General features: G+C 49.4%; 2 protein-coding genes across 2 annotated transcripts in view; one reads left to right on the top strand and one right to left on the bottom strand.

Moving 5' to 3' along the window:
- The window catches only part of LOC144170808 (retinal guanylyl cyclase 1), a 220,827-nt gene extending 214,454 nt beyond the window's left edge, over positions 1 to 6,373 (top strand). Inside the window, exons 19-20 of the mRNA XM_077700820.1 lie at positions 709 to 723; positions 4,310 to 6,373. Coding sequence (XP_077556946.1) covers positions 709 to 723; positions 4,310 to 4,820 — 526 coding nt within the window. The 3' untranslated portion in view covers positions 4,821 to 6,373. The remainder of the gene's footprint in view (positions 1 to 708; positions 724 to 4,309) is intronic.
- Positions 1 to 22,622, bottom strand: part of C12.1 (spliceosome-associated protein CWC15) — a 385,811-nt gene that overhangs the window by 282,415 nt on the left and 80,774 nt on the right. The window lies entirely within an intron of this gene.

Below are 22,622 nucleotides of genomic sequence, written 5' to 3' on the forward strand. Positions count from 1 at the left end.
TAGGCACCCTGCAGTGTACAGAGGTCACTCTGAGCGAGGCACTTTTCCTAATGAAGCTGTCTGTAGTCTGTAGCGCACGCTAGGGAATCTGTTGAAAGGAGTTGCGAATTATCGACCAGTTATCACCCACTTCCTGCAGCGTGCCGTGCCGACGGTCTATGGGGCTGACACTGAGACGTGGCGTAAATAAAGACGGCCGTAATGAATGCATCGGTTCCTCCCGGCCATTTTTTTATTATCTGCAGTCCGATTGGTCGGCTGCAATGTAAGCGACTGGCGTCTTTTCGTCTGCTCTAGTGCCGCCAGATTTAGTGTCTAATATGCGCCACTTAAACTGCCCGTTCGTCTCGGCCATCACGACGTCACCCTAGATGCCTTCTTTGTGTGGGCAAGCACCCGTGGTTGACTCGGGATAGTCCCGGCTGTTGGTATCTCGGGCAGTGCGCCGACACTTACGTAAATGGAATGCTACAAACATAGGCCATGATGAGCGTGGCGTATAGGAACGACACCCCGAACCAGCAGGATATGAGGCAAACATCAGCGCAACGTGCCTTTGCGTGCGCGCTATGCTATGCAGGTCGGTGTAAACGCATTCTACATAAACCTACATGCATGAAATATACAAGGCGCCGACTTGGTTGCTCCTCGCATAAAAAAAAACCAGTAGAAACAGTACAAATACGTTTCTTCTGTTTACGCTGCCAGTGGAAACAACCATGGGTAAGCCAGTCTTTTTTATCTCCTTGCTCAATAATTTCCAACAATGGAGGGAAGATGTGAGCCACGTTCAGTTGCTTAGATGAAACAAGGCGGGTGTTGTGAAAAAATGGGTAACTTGGGGGTCTACCCGCTTTTCCGCAAAGGCGCAGACCAGTGAAAGTGTATAGAACAACTAAGCGTAGCACACCACTGAGCTCTGTGCTGCGAGCGCAGCTGGCTTGCTTCTACCTGGAGGGTAGCAAGCCAGCGTAGCTTGCAAAATAATGCGCAGAGTGTTACGCACGAGGCAAACGCCTCTTTGACAAGACCGTACCAGCACAATGAAGACAAACTGGGGCCAAAACTCTCTTGGAGAATTTTCGCATACTGCGTAGCATTCGTCGCGCTTTCTTCGCAGGCTGTCATTGCGCCAGACAGCTCCTTTAGCCTGTTTTGGTGTGTTTGGCGCAGCATGCGACAGCGCTGTGCAGAGTGTTTTCCTTCTTTTGATTTTGTCTTGTCCCTCCTCAACGCCGTTTCCACCCCACACGGGGAATCCTTGTTCTGTTTCTGTTGCGATTGGCGCCAGTCACGATAGAGCTAAGCACTCTTTTCTTACTTCTTGTTCTTGACAAATGGGAATGCCGCGCCAGGTGGTTTGCAATCGATACGCGCACAAACAGCGCGTGCAACCGGACAAAACAAAGGGAGGACGACCACACACAGCGTGCATGCTCTTCTGCTTGTATATCGTCTCTTTGCGCGTTTTTTACCTGTCCTTCTCATTCATTTTAGTCAAAACCGGTAGGACGTAAATGTTATTACGGAAGAGTATTTTCTGTTTACGTCGCCTGATATCTGCCCAAGTCGTCCTGTGCACTAGCAGTGTTGGTATCACATTTACAAACCGTGCCATCGAAGGTAGTTTAAAGGTTCTGCCTATACGTGGCCAGTTTTTTTTTTTTTTTTTCGCCAGAAAAAAAATACAAGCAGCGCAAGAAGCGCGGACGATAAAACCCCCAGAACCCCAAGTGACTAAAGTAGTGTGCTACTCACTAATAAAATGGCCGCGTATCTGCGCGTTTCGCTGCAAATGTCGCCGAAAAACATATCCATTTTACATCGTAAGGGCCGCGGGAAACAACGCAAGTTAAGAAAATACATGTAAACATAGAAGTACCGATGCGCGCTGCTGTTGGTACTGGACGCACTATGCTTGTTTTAGCTGCACAGCAGTCGGCCGCTTTGGGGTTGTCTTACACGACACTGGCCGATTGGCGTAAGCGACAGTGTCTTACGTGACCCTGTTTGTCAAGCATACCCCATGTTTGACGAAATGATTGCTTTCTACCGTACCAAAAACAAGCCACGTGCAAATACGGTCAAAAACAAAGCTACGGTGGACAACGGTCCGTAGTAGTATAGTAGTAGTAGTAGTAGAACTTTTATTGTGAGTAGAAAGGGGAAGGGGACGGGGGTGAAAATTTGAGAGGGAGTTCATGGGTGGGACCCGATGTCCAGGGCTCCAGATGCAACGGCTCCCATCTTGGCTCTCTGGATCAGACGTAGCTGATCTTCGAGAGATGAGCTGGTAAGGGCTGCCTCCCATGTATCGATAGGATTAATCTGTATACTATTGTTTTCCTGGGGCCAGATGCGCGGGCACGCCCAGGTTGCGTGAAATAGCGTGGCTATCTCTCCGCATTTTGTGTACGTTTCTTGGAAGGAATTTGGGAACATTGTTGCCAGTCGTGATTTATGTGGGTACGTGTTTGTTTGTATTTGCCTCAGGATTTGAGCTTCTATGGCATTTAATTCCTTGTGTGGAGTAGGAAAGGTACTTTTTTCTGCCTAATAAGCGAGTCTTTCTCCATATTTTTCGGGGAGGGGGGTGTGATAAGCGTGATCGTCAGGTGTGCGGTGTGTGAGTTTAAATGAAGAACTTTGGAAACCGGGCACTGTACCAGCAGAATGGCGACTCCCAAACCAGGCAAGCCGCCTACAATTGAAAACCTTAGACCTATTTCTCTTACGTCATGCGTAGGAAAACTCTATGAGAGAATTATCACCAATCGGCTAACCAACGGTCCGTGGCTGAGTATGCTAGCGCCATCTGGGAGGTTTGACGGCAAGCAAGGCTGCAGAGCCACGGCCGGGCTGGAGGAGCGGCGGGCGCGCATTTTTCATACGGCCTGCGTCGTTCATCGCCGCTAGTTCGTTGCGCTGCGGCCCAACCCTCGCTAAGGTCCCTAGGGGCCGTAACCCTCGCTAGTTGACCTACAGTACGGGCGAGGTACAGGAGCAGCGCGCGCACATTTGCCGCTGCCCTAGCGCTGGCGTGGCTATACAGGTGATACGTGTCCGTGTTAACTTAAATGGGCGTCCTTAAAATAGGCGATTCCTTCCCCGTTATGATTTTTCGGTTTAATAGGGTCAAACAGCCTAACATTATCGGAAGAGCCGAAGACATCGGAAGAGCAGAATCAAACATTTGAAACGAACATTTTAAGCGGGGCACATAAAAAATGTGCAAGGCCTTCATATCTTATCAACGACTGTATTATATGAAAATGGTGAGACAGGCAATAAACACGGCATTTTCCGTGATTGAAATATCAGTTCTTATTTTTCCTTTCGGGTGATTTCTTCGTTTGCACACGCACGGGGCACGACCGGTGACGTGAATGATTTCCCGTAGAGGGAAATCCCGTAGAGGGAACGGTTATCGCTTAGCTAAAGTGTTTCTGCTACTCGCGCTCCGGTCGGGCTGAGCGGACCGCCTGCAGCGGAGCGCACTGTCAAAAACACACAGCTAAAGCTCTTAATCATGCAACTGAAGCCCACAACGAGTCTTCTTTTTTCGGTGAGATACAGCAGCGAAGGTATACATTGGTACCGGTGATATTCCGCGGCACATCCAAAACACGCGCGGCAAGGCTCACTCGGCCAGAGGCGATGCGTCGACTGAGAAAAAGGAGGGCTGGATGTAGAGGGTAGATTCGCAGCGCCCTCGCTCTGTCAAGAATAGGCTGTATCGTTTCCTTCTTGGGTGCGCAGGCCGTATGAAAGTGCGCGCTCGCCGCTCCTCCAGTGTGGCCGTGGCAGAGCCAAATGACGCAGTGGAAATTCGTTTGAATACGCGCCGTCATGACTTCATTGCAGACGTCATGAAAACACATGATTTGGCGAGAGAAACAAATTTTTAACTTAATGATTAATTTTCTCAGTGAATAGGGCATCATTTGCTGCAGGGCATGCATGCGCTGGGGGCACTATAAAACACGAAAGCTTTCGAATAAAATGAGGTTTTATTTTGTCAGCATCGCCCCTTTAAACAACGCCGATCCGCAACAAACGTACCTAACGAAGATCTCGTTTGTACATATGGCCGTAGGCTACACTTATATTAGCAGGCGTGGAGTGAGTCCATCAGCGCGTAGCAACTCCATCCTGCCATGTAAAGTAACGAATGGAACACTAATGATTTGCTTGGGGTACGTGCCCGCGAGCAGTGTTGCTGCTGGTTCTTGTTTCCTCGTGAACCAACGCAAAGCAAACCTACCTGCTTGTTTTTGTTGTCTCTGTTGCCAAATATGCGTGCGCGCAGGTTTAAAGACGAGGAGATCTTCAAGGTGCTTGGCCGGAAGAAAGCCGACGACATCCTGGACGCACCGCCGTCACCGCTATCCCCGTACGCTCACAAAATCGGCGAGAGCGTTGGTGGAGCGGCGCCTGTGGCCCAAGTGCACAGCCTGGTCAGTTCGGCGCACGACCTGCCGGAAGGCCTGAACTCCGGGAAACTCGGCCCGGACGGCGCCGGCGGCTCGAGCGAGGAGCAGCCGTCGTCCTGCGGCGACTGCGGAGCGACTGCTGCGGTCGCGAACGAGGGCGGCGGGGCAGCGCACGAGCCGCCGGCGTCCTGGCCCGACGTGGCCGCTCACGAGCTGCGTCATCAGGGGCGTCGCAGCGGCCTCGAGGTCAGCGAGGAGCGGTCCTCCCTGCCGCCCACGAGAAACCCGTCACCTTCGCTGTCCTCTGCGCTGAGACGCAGCTGCAGCTCACTCAAGCAGTTGTCGTCGCCAAGCGATTCGGAACACGTCTCTTCTCCCATTTCTTAGGTGTGAAACTCTCGTGCACACGCGCGTTCATTCTCCCCCGGACCTCCGAACGCCAACGTTGTGTGCGACACTTTGCCACGTCCGCCGGCTTCAAGAACCGATGAAGCAGTGTGTGGTTAACCTGCCGACGCACTCTGCTGAACGTTCTGCGTAGTCTAGACGAAGCCCAGCAGTGTGCAATGGCCGAGTACGAAACTGCTCGGCATTTCCCAGTGGCAGAATCCCGTCCGTAGTGCCTGCGTGTTCGCGCGCGTTATGTGCGTAAGAAATTGACCCAGTGCCATAGAAAGGCATGAAATTGCATTCAAAAGCTTGCTTAGATTCAGTGAATGAACTGAAAATAGAATCTCACGCAGCAGCAGCAATTTTGTTTACTTTGTTCCTTATTTTTGCTTATTCGTTGATCTCCCATGCTGCGCTCTGCGGTAGTCAAGTTTTCTCTTTCGGTGTATGCGTACATGGATGAATGAACCTGGTTTCTTTTCTCACCCAACACGGAGTAGGATAACACATCTTTAGGAAGAACTGAGTTACTCTCGAGGTGGACTTCATCTAACGACATTTGCTTAAGTGGTGTGAGTTATGTCTCATTACATTTTCTCTCGACTGGCAGCTTTTTTCATCAGTTAGTTGTCGTCTGTGATTGGGCGTGTGCTCGTGTGAATGCTCCTGATGTTGTGAACGTCTTTTGTGTGTGAACCATATTTTCAACAGCGACTATAGTTAGACGCTCAGGTACAAACTTAGACGGCTCAACCTGCTCTGAAAGATACTGTTAATGACAAGCCGTGTAGTAAACAAAGTTCGCTTTGTGCTCGTCGTGAAATCGGGGTGGTTCGTGGTGTAGTGTTGTTGGGAAAGACGGTGACGCGGACAAGAAAATAATGACGATTTATTGAGAGAACTTGTGCTCGAGAAAAAAACATTCCCTCAATCCATGGAGTTAACACGATTGGACAGTGAACCAGACGAGTTCCATACACGGAGCTTAATTGACGGGAGTGCAGTCGAAAAGAGCGCAAGAAAAAAAAACGATTGTTTGAAATTTGTTATTTAGCGTTCTTTTAAGTTATAAGCCTAACGAAACTTGGAAGGACTACAGTTTTACCCTAGGAGACAAACTGTACGTTTAATGATTGATGCAGCTGGAATCGCTTAGAAGTGTCGGTGTGTGTTATTGGCAATAAAACTGCGATTGATGGCTACGCATGATGCGTGCTAGCTGAGATTAAACTCCGCCATGGTTATGTGATCATTTGAGCAGTCTGGCCTCATCAAGGAGGTTGTATAAAACTTCTGGAGTGGAGGCCGCCCATAGCGGGCAACGCGGGGAGGTGAAGCCGGGCGAACCGGTCGGCGGCCATATTGCCGTGGGTAGAAAAGGCGCTGCGCCGGCAGGGACGCTGAAGTGCGGTCGCGTTTTTTTTTGGCTTTACAAGGGAGAAAACGATGGTAAGCTAGTATATCGATTACGATATTTGAGGGCAGACTGAATTTTGCCTTACGCGTAAGGTTTTGACGTAAGATATGGTTCAAGCAGCGAGTTCGCCTGTGTATATCTTACGGTGGTCAATAGAGCTGTCGATGCGGGAAAACGCGCAGCGCTATGCTAAAGGCACCACCCCTGATTTTATTTCAATAAACGTTTATTCGGTATAGCTAAGCCTATAGACCGCCCCCTTAACATTAAAATTATCTGATGTTGCGCGCCATGGCAACAAATCCGCGTTATAAGGTTACTATTAGCCGTGATTTCACGCTGGAAGTGCGGGACACGCGAAAGCGCGATTATTTGACGCTTGTTTCTTTTAGCGGCGTGGCTAGGATTAATGAATGCTTATTCATTAATGATTAATAAATAATAATGCAGTAGCGGTTCGAATGGTTTTTAAGCAGTACTGCAAGAATCATATCCATCAGGATATTGCAATCTTTATATGTAGTGCAAATGCACGTTTTCTGGTTTAAACAACATGCCCAGTTTTGGCAAACCCTTGCCGAAGACCAAATTAAGCACGAGCTTTTGATTGATTGATTGGTTGATTCATTGATTCATTGTGGGGTTTAACGCGCTGACGCAACGCAGGCGATGAGGCGCGCCGTAGTGGAGGGCTCCGGATTAATTTGACCACCTGGGGATTCTTTAACGTGCACCGAAATCTCGTTCACACAGTAGTTTTCGCTTTTCGCCTTCACCAGAAAAGCGGCTGCCACGGCAGGGAGTCGAACCCGCGTTCTAGGGATGAGCAGCACAGTGCATTAGCCACTGAGCCAACGCGGCGGGACTATTTCCAGCTTTTCAATCGTATTTTGCGAAATGGATTTGGCACACACTGAAGCACATTAAAGCAGGTTTTTTTATTCCGCGTGCACTTTACAGAAGGCATGGGACTCCCATTGACTTTATTTTTCAAATCCAGATGGTTACTTAATTGGATGCACGAATATTAACCGCGCACGTTGGCACGATAGTAGCGTGCTATTGATAAGAAAACTACCGTAATTACCCGATTCTAACGCGCACCTTTTTTCCGGAAAAATAGGTCGAAAAATCACATGCGCGTTAGAATCGGATACGAAACCGAAACTGCCGAAACAGCGGAAATTTCGTCCCACCCATCGCCATCGCCATCTCAAGATGACGCCAAAGCCTTTAGCAACAATTTTTCGAACGCAGGAAGCATAGGCACCTCGGATTTTCTATCCGCGTTCACACAAATCGTCAAATCGTTCCACTTGCGCGCTTGGTAAAAGCAATGGCAGCAGCGGCTCTCACGCGTTTAAAACTCGTGGTCGGCTGAAGCGTGCGCCTCCGGAGAAGTTCGCAGGAAGGGCGTGCGAGGCGTGTGACACGATCCAAACGATTATGAAGTGTGGCATCGCGAACGCGCTTGACGGCACCAAGGACGAAATGTTGTGGTCGGCGGAGAGCGACGAGGAGTGAGATGAGTGAGATTACTTCGAGCAATAAATCACCCGTTTCTCTCGCATTCGTTTTTCTTGCTGAAAAAGTTCCGCGCGCGTTACAATCGGAAGTGCAAGTTTTTTCGGTTTTTTTGCCAGGAAAATCGGGTGCGCGTTAGAATCGGGGGCGCGTTACAATCGGGTAATTACGGTACTCGCAGGAGGTTACTCAATCACATTCACAACCTCGTTGAGCGCGCAAGTTCGGACGCGAGCAGCGTGCTATTGATAACAAAATCACGCGGACGAAGAACGCGGGAGAGCATTGCGGTGCATCAAAGACTTCTACGAAACAGCGCTAACGAGAAACGTCAGTGTATTCACGTATGGCCGGATGTAAAGGAAATGTATTAAACAAGAGTGCCTTGATTTTTGGCGGTAACTGCCTTAGCAATACTCTGCATTTAAATTAGTGCGGAAAAACAATTTGCGCCCCACATAGTTACAAACATGTGATTTCGCGCAGCCAAGCGACTACAGGACCAGCACAACTACGAGCTAAACAAGCGCGTACGGTATGCTCAGTAAGCGGACGGCAGGTGCTACGGCAAATTTTCCCTTTACATCACGCACAAACGGTGGGCAAATGTGCACTCATAACGTTATAATATTAGTAATGCCCTCGAAACCCAAACCAAACAGATACCCTCAGTACTTGCAGATGAAAGGTGATCTCCGACGCCTTCTTCGCGCGATTAGCGCAGCCGAACGCGACGCACGAGCAGGCCATTTCTGCTTTCTACACCTTTGGTGCATCCATCCGCGAACGAAGATCGAACGAACACGAGTTCTGCTCTTTGGCAAGAGAGAACTCGGAAGAACGACACATGGGGCAGAAAAAAATGTCATTGTGTCTGTTTATTTAAGTAGTTAGCGCCCAAGAATGCAAATAATTACCAGATGTGTGCGCCCCCGGCGCACGCACGGGCGACTTGCGAAGCGCTTAACTAGAAACACGGAGAGGGGAGCATAACCGAAACCACATGCGGCGAAATGAACGCGCGCAAGAAAAGCTCTGTGCGCTTGAACGTAGCCGCATGAGAGAATCAACTTGCAAAACAAAACAAAAGAAAACAAAAAAGAACGGAAGCAAAAATATAACGTAACCCACCGCAAAAACAAGTACATTATGCGAAGAATGCAATGCGTCTGCTACCGCAGAACGAGTTTTCTACCCACGGCAAGATGGCGGCCGTCGGCGTCAGTTTTCGAGCACCATCTCCACTTCAGAAGTTCTATACAACCTCCTTGGGCCTCATATACTTTGTTTCGGAATCGCCACTGTAAAGTGCAAGTTGCAGCCGTTTTGTGTAACCATTCTCCTCCCTTATAAGCCCATGCATTGACAGCAGACGACAATTCCTAACTGTCTACAGCTCCACTGTGAACGAATATCGTGGCAAGTAAACAAAACTCAGCGTAATGACAGTCGTCTCGGCGGTCACTTGCAGTGCGACTGCTTGCAGTATACCTACATCATATTGAGATCTACAGAGCATTCGAAAGAAACCTGGCTTTGCGGGAAAGCGTCTTGGTTTGCGGACTGCCGTTCATGATGCGGCCGTTCCGGAGCAGCCAAGTAGAGCTTCTCTGTAAGAGACTAACAATCGGCGGCGACGTTATGATTAGCTCATGCATGAGTCAGCGAGAATGCGGTACTGCGGCAAAGGTATAGTCACATATCCAAGAACTAAAATAGGGTGGCATTGGGCGTGCCTGTGTGGATTTATGTTGAAGCGCAATCCCTTCCTCACACATCGCGTCAGATCGAGAACATTGTCGGTCGACCCGTAACAGTCGAGGTGAGCGGCGAGCGGGAGGATACGAAACCGAACTGCCGAGTGCGGCTCAACGACAAACAGGCTGGACGGGCGTACCTCTTGAAATGCGGGATCGTGTGGCCGGGCAGCGCCACGCGCTGGCAATTCAAAACATAAGCGAACAACTCCCAAGGTGTGGAGTGCATCGACCCGATGCTAAAATGAAAGGCGAACAACATGAAAGACCTCTCTTGATGTCCTGTCGTCACCGCCGGGAGCAACCTCATAGGCAAGTCGCTCAACATGTCGTTCAGTTGGATTAATATCCCGAGCGACAGTCCATGACCGGTATGACAACGGGCGGCGAGAGTATACGACCGCCGTTCTCCAGCTGCTGGTCCTTTGTAGGAGCGCGACCGAGCTGGCCTCCGCACGTCGTCATCGTCTTCTACCTTCGGCAGCAAGGTGTCAATCATCGTAGTCGGCTGACTTTTGTAGACGAGCGCGAAGCCAGTCATACGCGTAGATTCCTGGGTATACCTGTATTGCACGCGAACGTGACATAAGGGAGGATTTCGTTCCACGTATTGTGTTCAACATCGACATTCGGGCTTTCGGTTAGTCCATTTGTTTGGGGGTGGTATGCGTGGTCTTCCTGTGATCCCTGTTGATGCATCGCAAGTTGCATGAGCTCAGCTGCAAAGGCCATTTTACGATCCGTGATAAACACCTCAGGGGCTCCACGTCGCAGCTGAACTTGACGTACGAAGTATTGGGCGACGCCTTCGCAAAGGCGGCTGTTTCTGAGTAGCGCGCGCAGTAGTGTGTGGCTACAAAGATCTCTCTGTTCTTAGTTGTCGACGTAGGTAACGGGACAAGGGGTTTGGTCCCATCAATTGGAAGGTCCTCGATGGCAGAAGCTGCAGGACCCCGGCAGGTTCCCCGCGTAATGCGTGACATGCGGTGTAAGGCGTGGCCAATAGTACTTCGTTTTAAGGCGAAGCTTTAATGTCCTCACTGATGCCGCTGTACGCCAATACGCCCCGCAGGAGAGCCAACTGTCTCTGACGATGATGATAAACGATCGTGGGTGAAGTGGAAGAAAAAATCGAACCTGGGTCCCTCGCGTTATGCATCTGACGTCTACCCGATCGCTCCATCTTGTCATGGTCGAAGCGGTTTGGAAGACTCAGACGACAACCGAAGAATCCATCACGAGAACAATGGCGTTGCTCTGCGTGCCGTAAGGCTGTTAGCCACAAGATATAAGGCCCAACTTCCCATGTTCAGGCTTATGACGCTAGGCATAACGTCAGATCTTGGGGTTTAACACTCGAACCGGGACCCACTCAAAAAATTGCCCACTGTACGCCAAGCAGCAGGTAGTGATTCACTCCGTACACCCCAAACCCAAACGTTAGGCCCCCGGAGTGCACACCCCCCTAGAGCTGCTGTGGGTACTCTAGAAAAGTGCTGCGTACCTCCAGAGTAGCACATACTCGCAGTGTGGGGTTGACCAACCAAAGAATCCATCACGAGAAAGCTTCGCGTTCAACCATCGTCATCGTAAGACGGAGGGGTGCATATGATTTTTTTTTGTTATATTTTGAAGCGTACGGGCTGTGCCGAGGTTCGCAGGAGATGGGTCGATGTGGCAGGCTTCCCAAACTTCGTCGCGTAGGCCGGCGGGGACGACGAGAAAGCACTTCGTTTTTCTTGCGATGTAGAAGCTCTTTACGAAGACGAAATGTTTCAGGCATGCAGAGGGCAGGTAGTACCTTTTGGAAATTCCACAGATTTCCAACGACGCTCTCGCCCATAGGAATCCAAATTCATTGTCTGACCCAAAACTCTCGTGTCCTATCCTTCCACCGAGTACTCTGCCTGTCTCAGCTTCTCAACCCGTGGCATGTTTGCCAATGTATAACTGAGGTGGTCGCGTGCTGTCTGTGTTCAACGCCATATGTCGATCCGAGATCGTAGCGTCTGCTCAATTGGAGCCATAGCACGTCGTCTGCACGAGCTTGCTCCCTCAGCCATGCATTTGTTTCCTTACACCTATCATCCTTCTTTCCGTGACTTCACGTGCTAAGCTCAGTTTTTGTCCCGAAATGGTTGGGTAAAACGTTTCCTCACCGTAACCAGGCACCCAAAGTACACATAAAAACCCGAATTCGCCATGCTTACGGTGCGCGGGCGACATTGTTGAGCTGTCTCGCTCGCAACTTTTCACCGACGAAGGGGTTAAGGATGCAGTATGAAACAGGCTGCGCCGGGATCGTGCCGATGGGGAGGCGGGGGGTAGCAGGAGAGCGGGATGTGGCGACCGCAGCCTTTCCGCTCCTGAACACTCGCCGCGCTTAAGCGGCGTTGCCTCGCGGCTCTGATCTGTGCCAACCAAGCAGCAGCGTCTCCACTTGTCTCCGTTTCTACGCACTAGTTTTCTTCAGAAATGAATTCGCACGAGTTCGCGTGTTTCGGTCGCAGCGGCTCTGTTTTACCTATGCTATTTTTCGAAGAAAGCGCAAAACAGAAACGTCCGTATGTACAAGGTTTCGGCGCTAGTTAAATTCCCGCTGGTGGTCGGAATTATTCCGCAAACCTTCACTATAGCGTGCCGTGGAGCGCAGGCGTGACTTCAGTGCGTATAACAGCAACGACACATTCGCACAGCACGGGTGACGTACAACCATTCTGCATGGACATTCAACTAGCGGCACGTTTCTGCAGATACGTACGAGGTTCTTTTCGTGGCATTCCAGGTGAAATAAAGATCGCTGTAAAAGAAGTGCATTTCATTTTCTGACGCAGTGTGAAGCCACGTGCCTCGTGTTTTTAGCCCCGCGACACGCCAGCGAAGCACAGCAAGTGGGAAGGGTTGCACTCGCCTCGCGGTCGGTGGCGAAGGGCGTGAAAAGTGGCGCCGCCATTTTCGGTGACGCCGCGCCGGGCTCAGGTGTTGCGAAATTGGGGCGACGTCTGACGGTGCAACGCAGGGCATCCGCACAAAAGGGCGTCGACGGCGAAGTAAACGCATTTGGCCGGTGAGAGATGGTTGGCCGAAGGAAGTTGCAGAAAAACTCACGCGAAGTTTTTTGGCACACAAAAATTCTTAAAGCAGCTAATGCACCCCTGCAAAGCACAGAATATTTAGCTCGAATTTTCTAATCGCGGCAGGTACATCAGCGTGCGACTAAAGTCTGGAATATCGCTGCAGCCACTTCGACATTCACATTTCTCGATAAATAAGTTATGTGTCAATTCAGCCATAAGTGTAACGACGCCAGGAATTCGCTTTGTCAAAACGGAACAATAATAGGCTGCCTAGAAGACGAAATTATAAAATCTTTAATTAAAACCGATCGTACCAGTCGTTTGTTTTTCTTATCGTTTGTTCAAAATAGTTCCACTAAGAGAACGCTCAAGCAGCTAAATATGAAAGATTTATAGCGAGGTTAAATACGGACCTGATGAAGCCCTTTCACGCTCCGAGACGAAGATCTCACAAATAATTCTAAAGTGGATGTAGTCTACACAACATACGAGATACGGTCCCGTTTTAAAGTAAAGTGATACGTGGGCAATATCCCAGCAATTTTTTCACATGTGCACGGCCAGCCTCTGTTTAAGCAGGGAGGCCATTATGTTCAATGACCAGCATTCCATTGCTCACATGCATCCACCCGTATGTGACTCACGTGCTGTCCATTACATTGTACGTTTTGAGTATCTTGTGATACTGTGAACGTAATCAGCAAACATATAGCTAACTTATTCCTTAAGTTTGCATAAGGGGGAATGACACAATCTCGAACGTACAGCGCTTGACATGTTCCGGACCGACGGCCGGGAAATACACTCAACAGGTACAGCAGAAAAACGCTTGCAGGTGAAAAGACGATAAAAAAAATTGCCACAGCTTGCACTAGTGGTGCAAGGCTAGACAAACAGCGGAGCTGCGGGGTCGACCTAGCATCTTCCGCTTTTGCTAGGCCATGCTAAGTGTTAAGGGGTGATACCAAGTTTAGCCAGATTTTACAAGGCCGTTCCGGTCGGTCACCCACACTGCAGGGCGGATCACAAAGAGGGGGGGGGGGGGGAGCTGGGTCAACCTCGCAGCTCCGCTGTTTCTCCGCCTAGACCAAGAAAGGCTATCACCTTTCAAATGGTTTAGTAAGGGGTGCGCATTCGCCTACCCCCTTGGGCTCGCACTCGATGATGATTCATGATGATTCCTATTGGTTTCCCCTTTGAAGCGGGGTGATGACATGTCATCTTACCAAAAAGAACTAATATAACCATGTTTTACACTCTTGGTTTAATACTAGCGCTGCTTATGGCAGGCCCTAAGGCTTATTAGGCCCGAAATACTTTCTTTTCCCTGTTACAGGTGGTAACTGTCCTAGGCAATATTCCCCTTTCTGCTTTTCATCCACCAGCATTCTAATCTTCTTTTCGTCCCCTCGACAGCCTTGAAGTTAACTTCCTCACTGATACCCTTAAATCCTAGGGCTTCTGAAAGCCCAATATTCTCATGTAGATTTGGATGGATACCCTCACATTCTAACATTATGTGCCGCATAGTTTCTGTTTCTTTTCCGCAGACCACACATACCCCATCATTTTGTGAATACTTCCCCACAAAACTCTTAGTTCGCAGGCACCCTGCTCTAGCCTCAAAAAGCAAAGCACTACCCTGGGAATTATCGTAGAAATTTTCCTTTCTGATGTTCATCTTCTCAGCACTGTACATCTCTAACGACGTTTCAGCTTCCATTTTTTCCCTCCATTTATTCATTTCAATCTGCCTTGCCTCTTTTTTGGTTACCTTGGCTGTTTTGGATTCCCCACTGTTCTTTCCGTATTTCATCGTTAGCCGTCTAGTCTTCCTTAACCACTGCGTGTCCACGCTTTTCAAGTATAGGTACCTAAAAACCTTAGCTGCCCACCTTCGTTGATCCATTGCCCTCAACCTCATCTCAAAGCATATTTTACTCTGAGCTTCTCTAACTTCAAACGACGCCCAGCCCATATCTCCCTGAACTGCTTCGTTAGTTGTTTTTCCATGCGCGCCTAAGGCCAAACGTCCTACCGTTCTCTGGTTTACTTCAAGGCCTGATAGAACGTCTGATTTTAAGCAGAGTACAGCATTCGCAAACGTGAGGCCTGGAACCATTACTCCTTTCCACATTCCTCTTACTACTTCATATTTGTTATACCCCCACAGAGCTCTATGCTTCATTATAGCTGCGTTTCGCTTTCCCTTAACCTTAAGTTGCTCCTCGTGAGTACTTAAGTAGTTATCCCCTTCGTTTATCCACACTCCCAAATATTTATATTCCTTCACTCTAGGTAATTCGCCTTGCTGGATAGACACTACGTCGGTGGTAGCGTCATTGAAAACCATTATTCCTGATTTTTCTGCACTGAAATTTAACCCGAGGTCAGTGGCTTCCTGGCCGCAAATATTTATTAGCCGCTGCATATCGGTTTGGTTATCAGCTAAAAGAACAATGTCGTCTGCGTATAACATTCCCGGAATATGCTGTTGTACCACTTCGCCTTGCAGCATATGGGTTAGGCTAAACCCTACTTGACTTTCTTCCAGTTTCTTTTCTAACCCTGCCATGTAAAGCATGAACAGTATTGGGCTCAAAGGGCATCCTTGTTTCAGTCCCCGATGGATGTTGACCTGCTGGGCGCATTTCTGTCCTTCCCAAGTAAGGTGCACTCTATTGTCTTTATAGATTGCTATAAGGAACTGTACTAACTCGTCATCTAATCTCTGGAGTTTCAGCATTCTCCACAGCCGCTCTCTGTTTACGTTGTCATATGCCCCTTTTATGTCCAAGAACGTAATCCATAGTGGTCTATTCTGTGCTTTCGCAATTTCAATGCATTGCGTTATCACGAACAGATTGTCATCCAGTCGCCTGTCTTGTCTAAATCCATTCTGCAGTTCCCCAAGTATTTCATTTTCTTCCATCCATGCTTGAATTTCTGATTTTATCGCCTGCATTACGAATCTATACACCACTGATGTTACTGTGAGTGGTCTGTATGAATCAATACTGGCTTTGTCTCCTCTACCTTTATATATTAAATTCATCCTACTTTCTAACCAGTCCTCTGGTATTTGTTTGGTTTCTATCACCTTATCTATTGCCCTCATAAACGATTCCTTACTTTTAGGTCCAAGTAGGTTTATCAGTTGCATTGGTATTCCGTCCGGGCCCACTGCTGTCTGGGGGGAAACCTTTTGTTCTGCTTTTTTCCAATCAAGGTTGCTCAAACTTATTTCCCTTTCCGCAGTCTTTTGTGGCGCTGATGTTATCGGTGCAGGTTTCTCTAACACTATTGTCCTAAACTTCTCACTAATCACTCGATGAATATGCGCCAACGCGTGCTCTCCTTCTAAATGTTCCCCCTCCTCATCAATCAGGAATTTTTGATGGTTATCGTTTTTTGAGCTTAGTGATTTTACATGGTTCCAAAACTTCTTGGATGCGCTTTTGTCCTTCTTCCGTATTTCTGCCATCCATTGTTCGCTTTTCTGCTTGATCTTTGCTTGCACCATTTTCTGCACTTCTAGTTTTTTCCCACGGTAGACATCCCACTTTTCCTTCACTACCTCCGGTTCCATACCAGTTCTTTTTGCTTCTCTATGTTCTCTCGACGCCTTCCTTCGCTGGTCAATAGCCTCTTTTATTTCCTTATTCCACCAGCTTCTCGGCTTTCTCTTCCCTTTCCATCGGTTTCGTTCCTTTGCTTCATTCATCTTACCCTTTATGAACGCAATCATTTCGTCGTAATCCAAATTTTTGCCTGGATATTTATTGATTTCATCTTCCAATCTATCAGCGATGATCTTTAACTGCTCCTTATTCAAATTATTTCCTCCTATTGTACCTATTTCTGCATTCTTCCGGGTTGCTCCTCCAAAGTGCAAGCTAAACCGCTTGTGGTCGCTTCCTAAGCTGTCTGTTCCATTTTCATCTATCCTCATTTCCCGCAGCCTTCCGTATACTGTCTCGGATACTAAACTGTAGTCTATGCTGGACTGTCTGTTACCGCTTTCCCACGTTATTTGTCCGTCACACTTGCTTTCCGTGTTTACGATTACAAGCCGATTTTCCTGGCATAGATCTATCACTAGAGAACCGTTGTGGTCTGTGTATCCATCCAAACCTTCTATATGGGCATTCATATCTCCAACTATGATTATTTCGCCCGAATCTTTGAAATCGTTTATATCTCTTCTCAAACAGTTTACCATTTCCTCATTTTCCTCCCTAGCACTACTTCCGGTCCACAGATACACCACTCCTAACCATGTATTTTTCCCCTCTATGGTGCCTCTAACCCATAGATGCTCTTTACAACTTTCATGCACTCTCTGCCAGTCGGTCCCTTGTTTAATGAGCATGCCAACACCTCCCCCTTTCTTCATTCCTGTGGTCCTGTTGCAACCTTCCCAGACATAATTGTCTATGATAGGTGGGGCTTCTAGGTCCCGGAGGTGAGTCTCGGCTAAAGCGTACACGTCTATTCCTTCCCGTTCAAGTTGCTTTTGAATTTCCACCCACTTATCTGGCTTTCTGCCTCCCTGCATATTTATGTAGCTGATTAAATATTTATTGCACTTGTTTTTCCCTTTCCGCTTACGGGGTCTGTTTTTGTCTTTTTCAGAATTGTTTGCTCCATTGTTTCCACTTAAATGGCTTCTGTTAACGCTCTCAGTTACGTCCGTAGGTTCTCCGTTTAGCTCTAGGCCTGGCTGCCTCCCAGCGTTGAGTGTGCAAGTGTCTCTTGCTTCCCCTTCGTCTCCTAGTTTGCCTTCCTTAGCTGCGCGGGGCCCCCTAAAAAAGCTACCGCTCTCCCACCTAAGCGCCACCCCACCTTGTTTCCTAGCCTGGGGCTGAAGTGAATCCCGTCCCACTGAAAAGCTTGCCTATGTCCGATGCTGCCCACTACCCTGTTCACGTCTATCACTTCAAGCCCAAGTTCCCTGCCGCACCTCACGATCTCGCTGTTAGCAGCGAGTACTACCCGTTCGGTGTGCACGCCCTGCTTCATCACCTCCGGCACGGTGCAGACTGCAATGCGAACATTTGGGGCCGTCGCCCGCAGGTCCTTTACCCCCTTCGCTATCTCCTGGCCAAGTTTTCCCTCCTCTCCCTTTAGAACATCGTTAAGCCCCGCGGCAATCACCACAAGGTTTCTAGCTTTACTAGACAAGGCCAGCTGCCCCTTCGCTGCAGTCATCACCGTCTGCATCGTTTGACCTGGGAAACACCCCACCTTCACACGCTTATCCCCCATTACCCTTTCCACTATGGCAGCGCTGCTCCTCTTCATGTTAGAGTCACCCGCAATGATTACCACGCTATCATCTGCCACGTGCCGCTCGTTACTGGTTCCCGGGTTATCGACTGGTTTTGCTGTCCTATTTCGCAGCACGTGGGAGTAGCTGTTGCCTATTGTTGCTTCCATCCCCGGTGTCACCTCGGCGCATGCCTCCGCTGCGCTGCATGGGCCGAGGTGGTCGTCATTTGTTGGCGAAATGACGCTCCTTTCTAGCTTCCTCTCAGCTGCTTCTAACTTTCCCTCAACGGCCCTCCGTTCATCGCGTTCCTTACTTAGCGCTGCCTCCAGTTCTGCAACCCGCTTAGCTAACCCCGAGTTATCCGCTTCTACGCGTTCTAGCCGCGACACCACTACGCATAACCGACACGTACCTGCCCCTTCGTCTGCCTCGCCGCCATCCCGCTGAAACTCTTCTGCGTCTACGTGCCGCGGACAGCTACCACACTGTACCAGCTTTCTACGCGTCATCTCGGCTGAAACCCCGACACAACGAGAAAGAAACCGTGCAGGTAAATACTCAGCTTCGGTTGTCCTGCGCTGTCTCTGCCGTTTCGCTGTCCTTCACTGTAGAAACACGCTGTTGTCGGAGCACCAGAAAAACACGTCCGAACAGGTCGACTGCGCACTGCGCACTCGAACAGGGGCGAAAGCCAGCTTCACTGTTATAGTGCCATGTCTGCGGTGGTGCACCCTTTACAGGCGGAGCAGTTTTCTTTTTCTTGGTATTTTTAGGGGCAAAGCACCTGAGGACTTTGCTTTGTCCGGGGCTTGGGGTCCGTGTACACAGTGTTGCACATGCAAGAGGAGCATTCTGTTGGATTGGATTGGACTGAAACGGATTGGATTGAATTGAAATTAATTGTATCGGATTGGACTGGATTGGAATTGTATATACTTACACACGCGTTGTCACTCATTTACATGCGCGAGTGGGCAATGCCATGGGTGATTTACGGTAAGAACGATCCCCAGTGCTTCGCCCACTCGTCATGATTCACTTCGTGGAGATGCGTGAATTTTTCCCCCTAACGACACCGAACCAGGCTCCAGCTTAAAGGAGCCATGAAGAGAAAATACAACTTCGTTTAATTTGAAAGAACTAGGATTCAGTATCTCACCCAGCACCATTAGAGCCACAAAAGATGTTTTTTAACGAAAAAAAAGCAAGAAGTATTTAAAAACTTTCAAATTTTGCGCCACAGTGACGTGTTATGAGCAAGAATGACGTCATACGGGCCAACAATAAAACATAATTTTCAGTGCGTTAACTGCAGGTTAGCATTGAAGTGATGCGGTCAAATGGAACTAGAGGCCCCATTACAGACGTCCAGTCATGTGTCGTCGCGACAGGTCAGTTAGGCGGCCGCCAATCGCGCAAACAAGGTTCCGTGACGTCATAGAAAAGTTGCGGGAAATTGGCTAGGGGGTCGCGACAGCTTCACACGTTTTCTTCAATATCTCCGTTATTTGTTCGAAGATTGCGATGATATTGGTATCATTGTTATCGGGACTAAGCAGTCTTTCTAATAAACCCAACTTGTATTTTGTCTTCATGGCTCCTTTAAACAGTCCCGTTGGTAATATGGGATACATTGGCGGAAATGATTTTCGCGTTTTTTTTTTATCGTCTGGCTTCGCGAATACGGTGACCCACCTGACATTGTGTTGTCTCGCTGAGGCTCCACTACGTAAACTAGGGAAGGATCATCGCCTCCTTGGTGAGGGCGCACTACTCGGTTCTCCGCCCTGGCTGGTTTCGCCGGGGCGGGTACGTAGCTGAGTGCCGCGTGGTCCGAGTGGCGCACCGTGTCAGCAGCTATCGCGGTAGGGTGCCTTGATGTAGATCGAATTCCTCCTTTTCTGGCTTTCGTTTTCGAACCTGCACGTACTTGCTCACTGTAATGCAAGAGCGTTTCACCAGTGGCAGAAGAAGGATGGACCTTAATGGAGGCATGCCAGGTAATCCCCCCCCCCCCCCCCCCCCGCTCCGTGTTCTGATTTCCGCCACTGTAGGTACACCTCGACGCACAATGCTTATGCCGCTGCTTTACGCGTCGCAAAACTCAACTTGAAGGCTACCTAATGCTGAGCCAAAGCACAAGACGTTAGATAAAAGGTTACGTTTCGAGGTCTAATGTGGCCAACAGGTATGACTGGAAAAAGTACTCATTGTACTCGCTAAACGTCAAGCTGCCAGTGCCGGTTGATGCCGGCAGTTGCTGCTTTTAGCGTATAGCAAAGTGATATATGCCAACAAAATAGAACACCACAGCGCTTAATGAGCTCGATGCTTGATGGCGCATACAGCAAGCAATCACTGAAATATTCAATCAGCTGCTTTGGACGCGTGGCACTACAAGGGTCGAGCACACGAAACGTGTGGCCTATCCAAGTGCTACAAATCCGCAGTTGTCCGCGTGCCCGCTTTGAGGTGCTGGACATCGCTGGACGAGCACAAAGGCGGTGTTTTGGCCCAGTCGTTTCTTTATTTTATGGACGAACATGCACGTTGTACAGAAAGAAACCTTGTTGGGAAAGCATTACATACGTCGAACAAGCATGCAAGTGTGTATATGTATATACGTGTGTCTAGACTGTTTCTAATGCCGTTATCTGTGCGGCACAAAGGAGCCAAACCAAGTTCTTCAGATGGTCAAATGGCGCGGTGTAAACGGACTGGTCATTTGACACGCTGATTAATCGTAGTTCTTACACTTACTAGGTCTTCGATGTTAACGAGCCGCCGCTGATATGAAGTGTTGCAGAATTTTTGATGAACAAAAGGGGTTTAACTGTCGGGGATGCAAGGTTTGTCGGTATAAATGTCGTGTTCACGGAACGATAGGGATCGCAAATAACGTTTATTTCGTTCAGCGGATAGAAACAATTCCACATGTGTGCACTTTTGATGACACAAATTTACACATTGTCAATCTGCATATTGGTTCTGTTGAGGCTGGCGTTGCTTTGTACAGCTTTTTGTTAAATAAAGAAATAGAAACTACTGTGCATTCTTCTCAACTGCTCATTGTCGAATTTACTTCTACTCCACGGGTGCGTTCGCTCGCGCTGCTGTGTGCGTGTGTGTCGGCACATCGTGTTTGAACTGACAATGGGAACTGCAGGGTAGAAAAAGAAAACATCTAGGTCTTGACGCTCTACAACAGCTCGCGAAAATGAAGGGGAATTTATTAAGGCCAACTTGCGCCTCCCGAAACTCCGCCGAGAGACAGAAAGAGATAAACTTTTATTCTGTTCTGTTCAGACCCTTGCGGGTGGCCCAGCAGCCTAGGCGTTGCAGTATTAGCAATGGGCCTCAGCCGGTGCGTATGTTGCCAAGCTCCCTCGCCTCAGCGACCCGTGTGTCAGACAATAATCATGTGCTGAAAAGTGGACTGTGCTAATCTGAGTAGGCACCCCGTTGTATGTGAGACTAGTTCATTCGTCGATTTCACGGTCATTTCTCATACCTTCCAAACTCATTTCTTTCTGTGTTTGTCCCCCGTGCCCTCGGCCCAGTGGGAAGTAGCGGGACGAGATCAGTTTCTCGGGATGACCTCTTTTTCTTTCAATAAACATTTGCTATCTCCCATGCCCCCCACCCCCGGCGCCCTCGTGAGGCGGGCCACCGGTGCCGACGTGTCCACGGCCAGGCGGACCAGCCGCAGTTCGGTCTCCTGGGGCCGAATTCTCTCAAACGACGGGGCGTCGCTTTGAAACGACGCGGTAGCGCCATGCAAATGCATGTGTTCTGGGGTTGGGGCCGTCGCTTTGGGGCTACCCGCAGGGGCAATCACCGCAGAAAAGCGCTGTGGCAAGGGCGCGAAGCGACAAGTGAAACGACGGGGGGGCAGTGGGTGTCACTTCGCGCCCTTGCCACAGCGCTTTTCTGCGGTGATTGCCCCTGCGGGTAGCCCCAAAGCGACGGCCCCAACCCCAGAACACATGCATTTGCATGGCGCTACCGCGTCGTTTCAAAGCGACGCCCCGTCGTTTTAGAGAATTCGGCCCCTGGTCACAGCTTCGCAGAGCTGCCTCCCAGACATGACGTGTCTTCACGAAAGTTTGTGGCGCCTTCGGGCAAGACCAGATTATGTGTGCTAGTGTGGCTTCACGAGCCTTGCATCTGATCGGTATAAGTCTCCGAGTGCTTGGGGTGTGGGTAAGTATTAGTTCGTAAGAGTCTGGGTGTGACGGCCTGCGGTCGGGTAAAGTGGCGGGAGGGGTTTCGCGGTAGTGTTGAAGGATGGCGCCGCATAAGTGAGCGACGGGTAAGCTAGGAGAGACGGATCGGTCGAATGGGCCCTGGATAGTGCAGTCACAGTGCCGCTTCGTTTCCCTCCAGCCCAGCATGCACACCGGAACGGCACGCACCCTCCGCCATCGTTGCCACACCTGGCTCGCTACACGCGCTCACCCGTTCAAGTACGGCTCAAGGCATTCCGTCTGGGGCGCAGCCAGCGCACATTTACCCGCTTCAAAAAGTCATCACCCCAATGCCAGCCACAGCGGCCAAGCGGTACCAGGCATAGGTTATTCCTCTGCGAGGAGAATGCGGCTTCACGCGCGCCCCTTCCGCTTGGGCTAACGGCGTGCTGGTGAAGCATAATCGTAAGGAACAACCTCACAAGTGAAGTCACTAAACCTGAAGGAGTCAGAAAAGAGCGGAGCACTTTTTCAAAAGGCACTGTCGAGGAACAGCGGTCCATAC

Source organism: Haemaphysalis longicornis, unplaced genomic scaffold, assembly GCF_048455015.1.
Source record: "Haemaphysalis longicornis isolate Haplotype H1 unplaced genomic scaffold, Haemaphysalis longicornis Haplotype H1 scaffold_2, whole genome shotgun sequence".
Lineage (NCBI taxonomy): Eukaryota > Metazoa > Arthropoda > Arachnida > Ixodida > Ixodidae > Haemaphysalis > Haemaphysalis longicornis.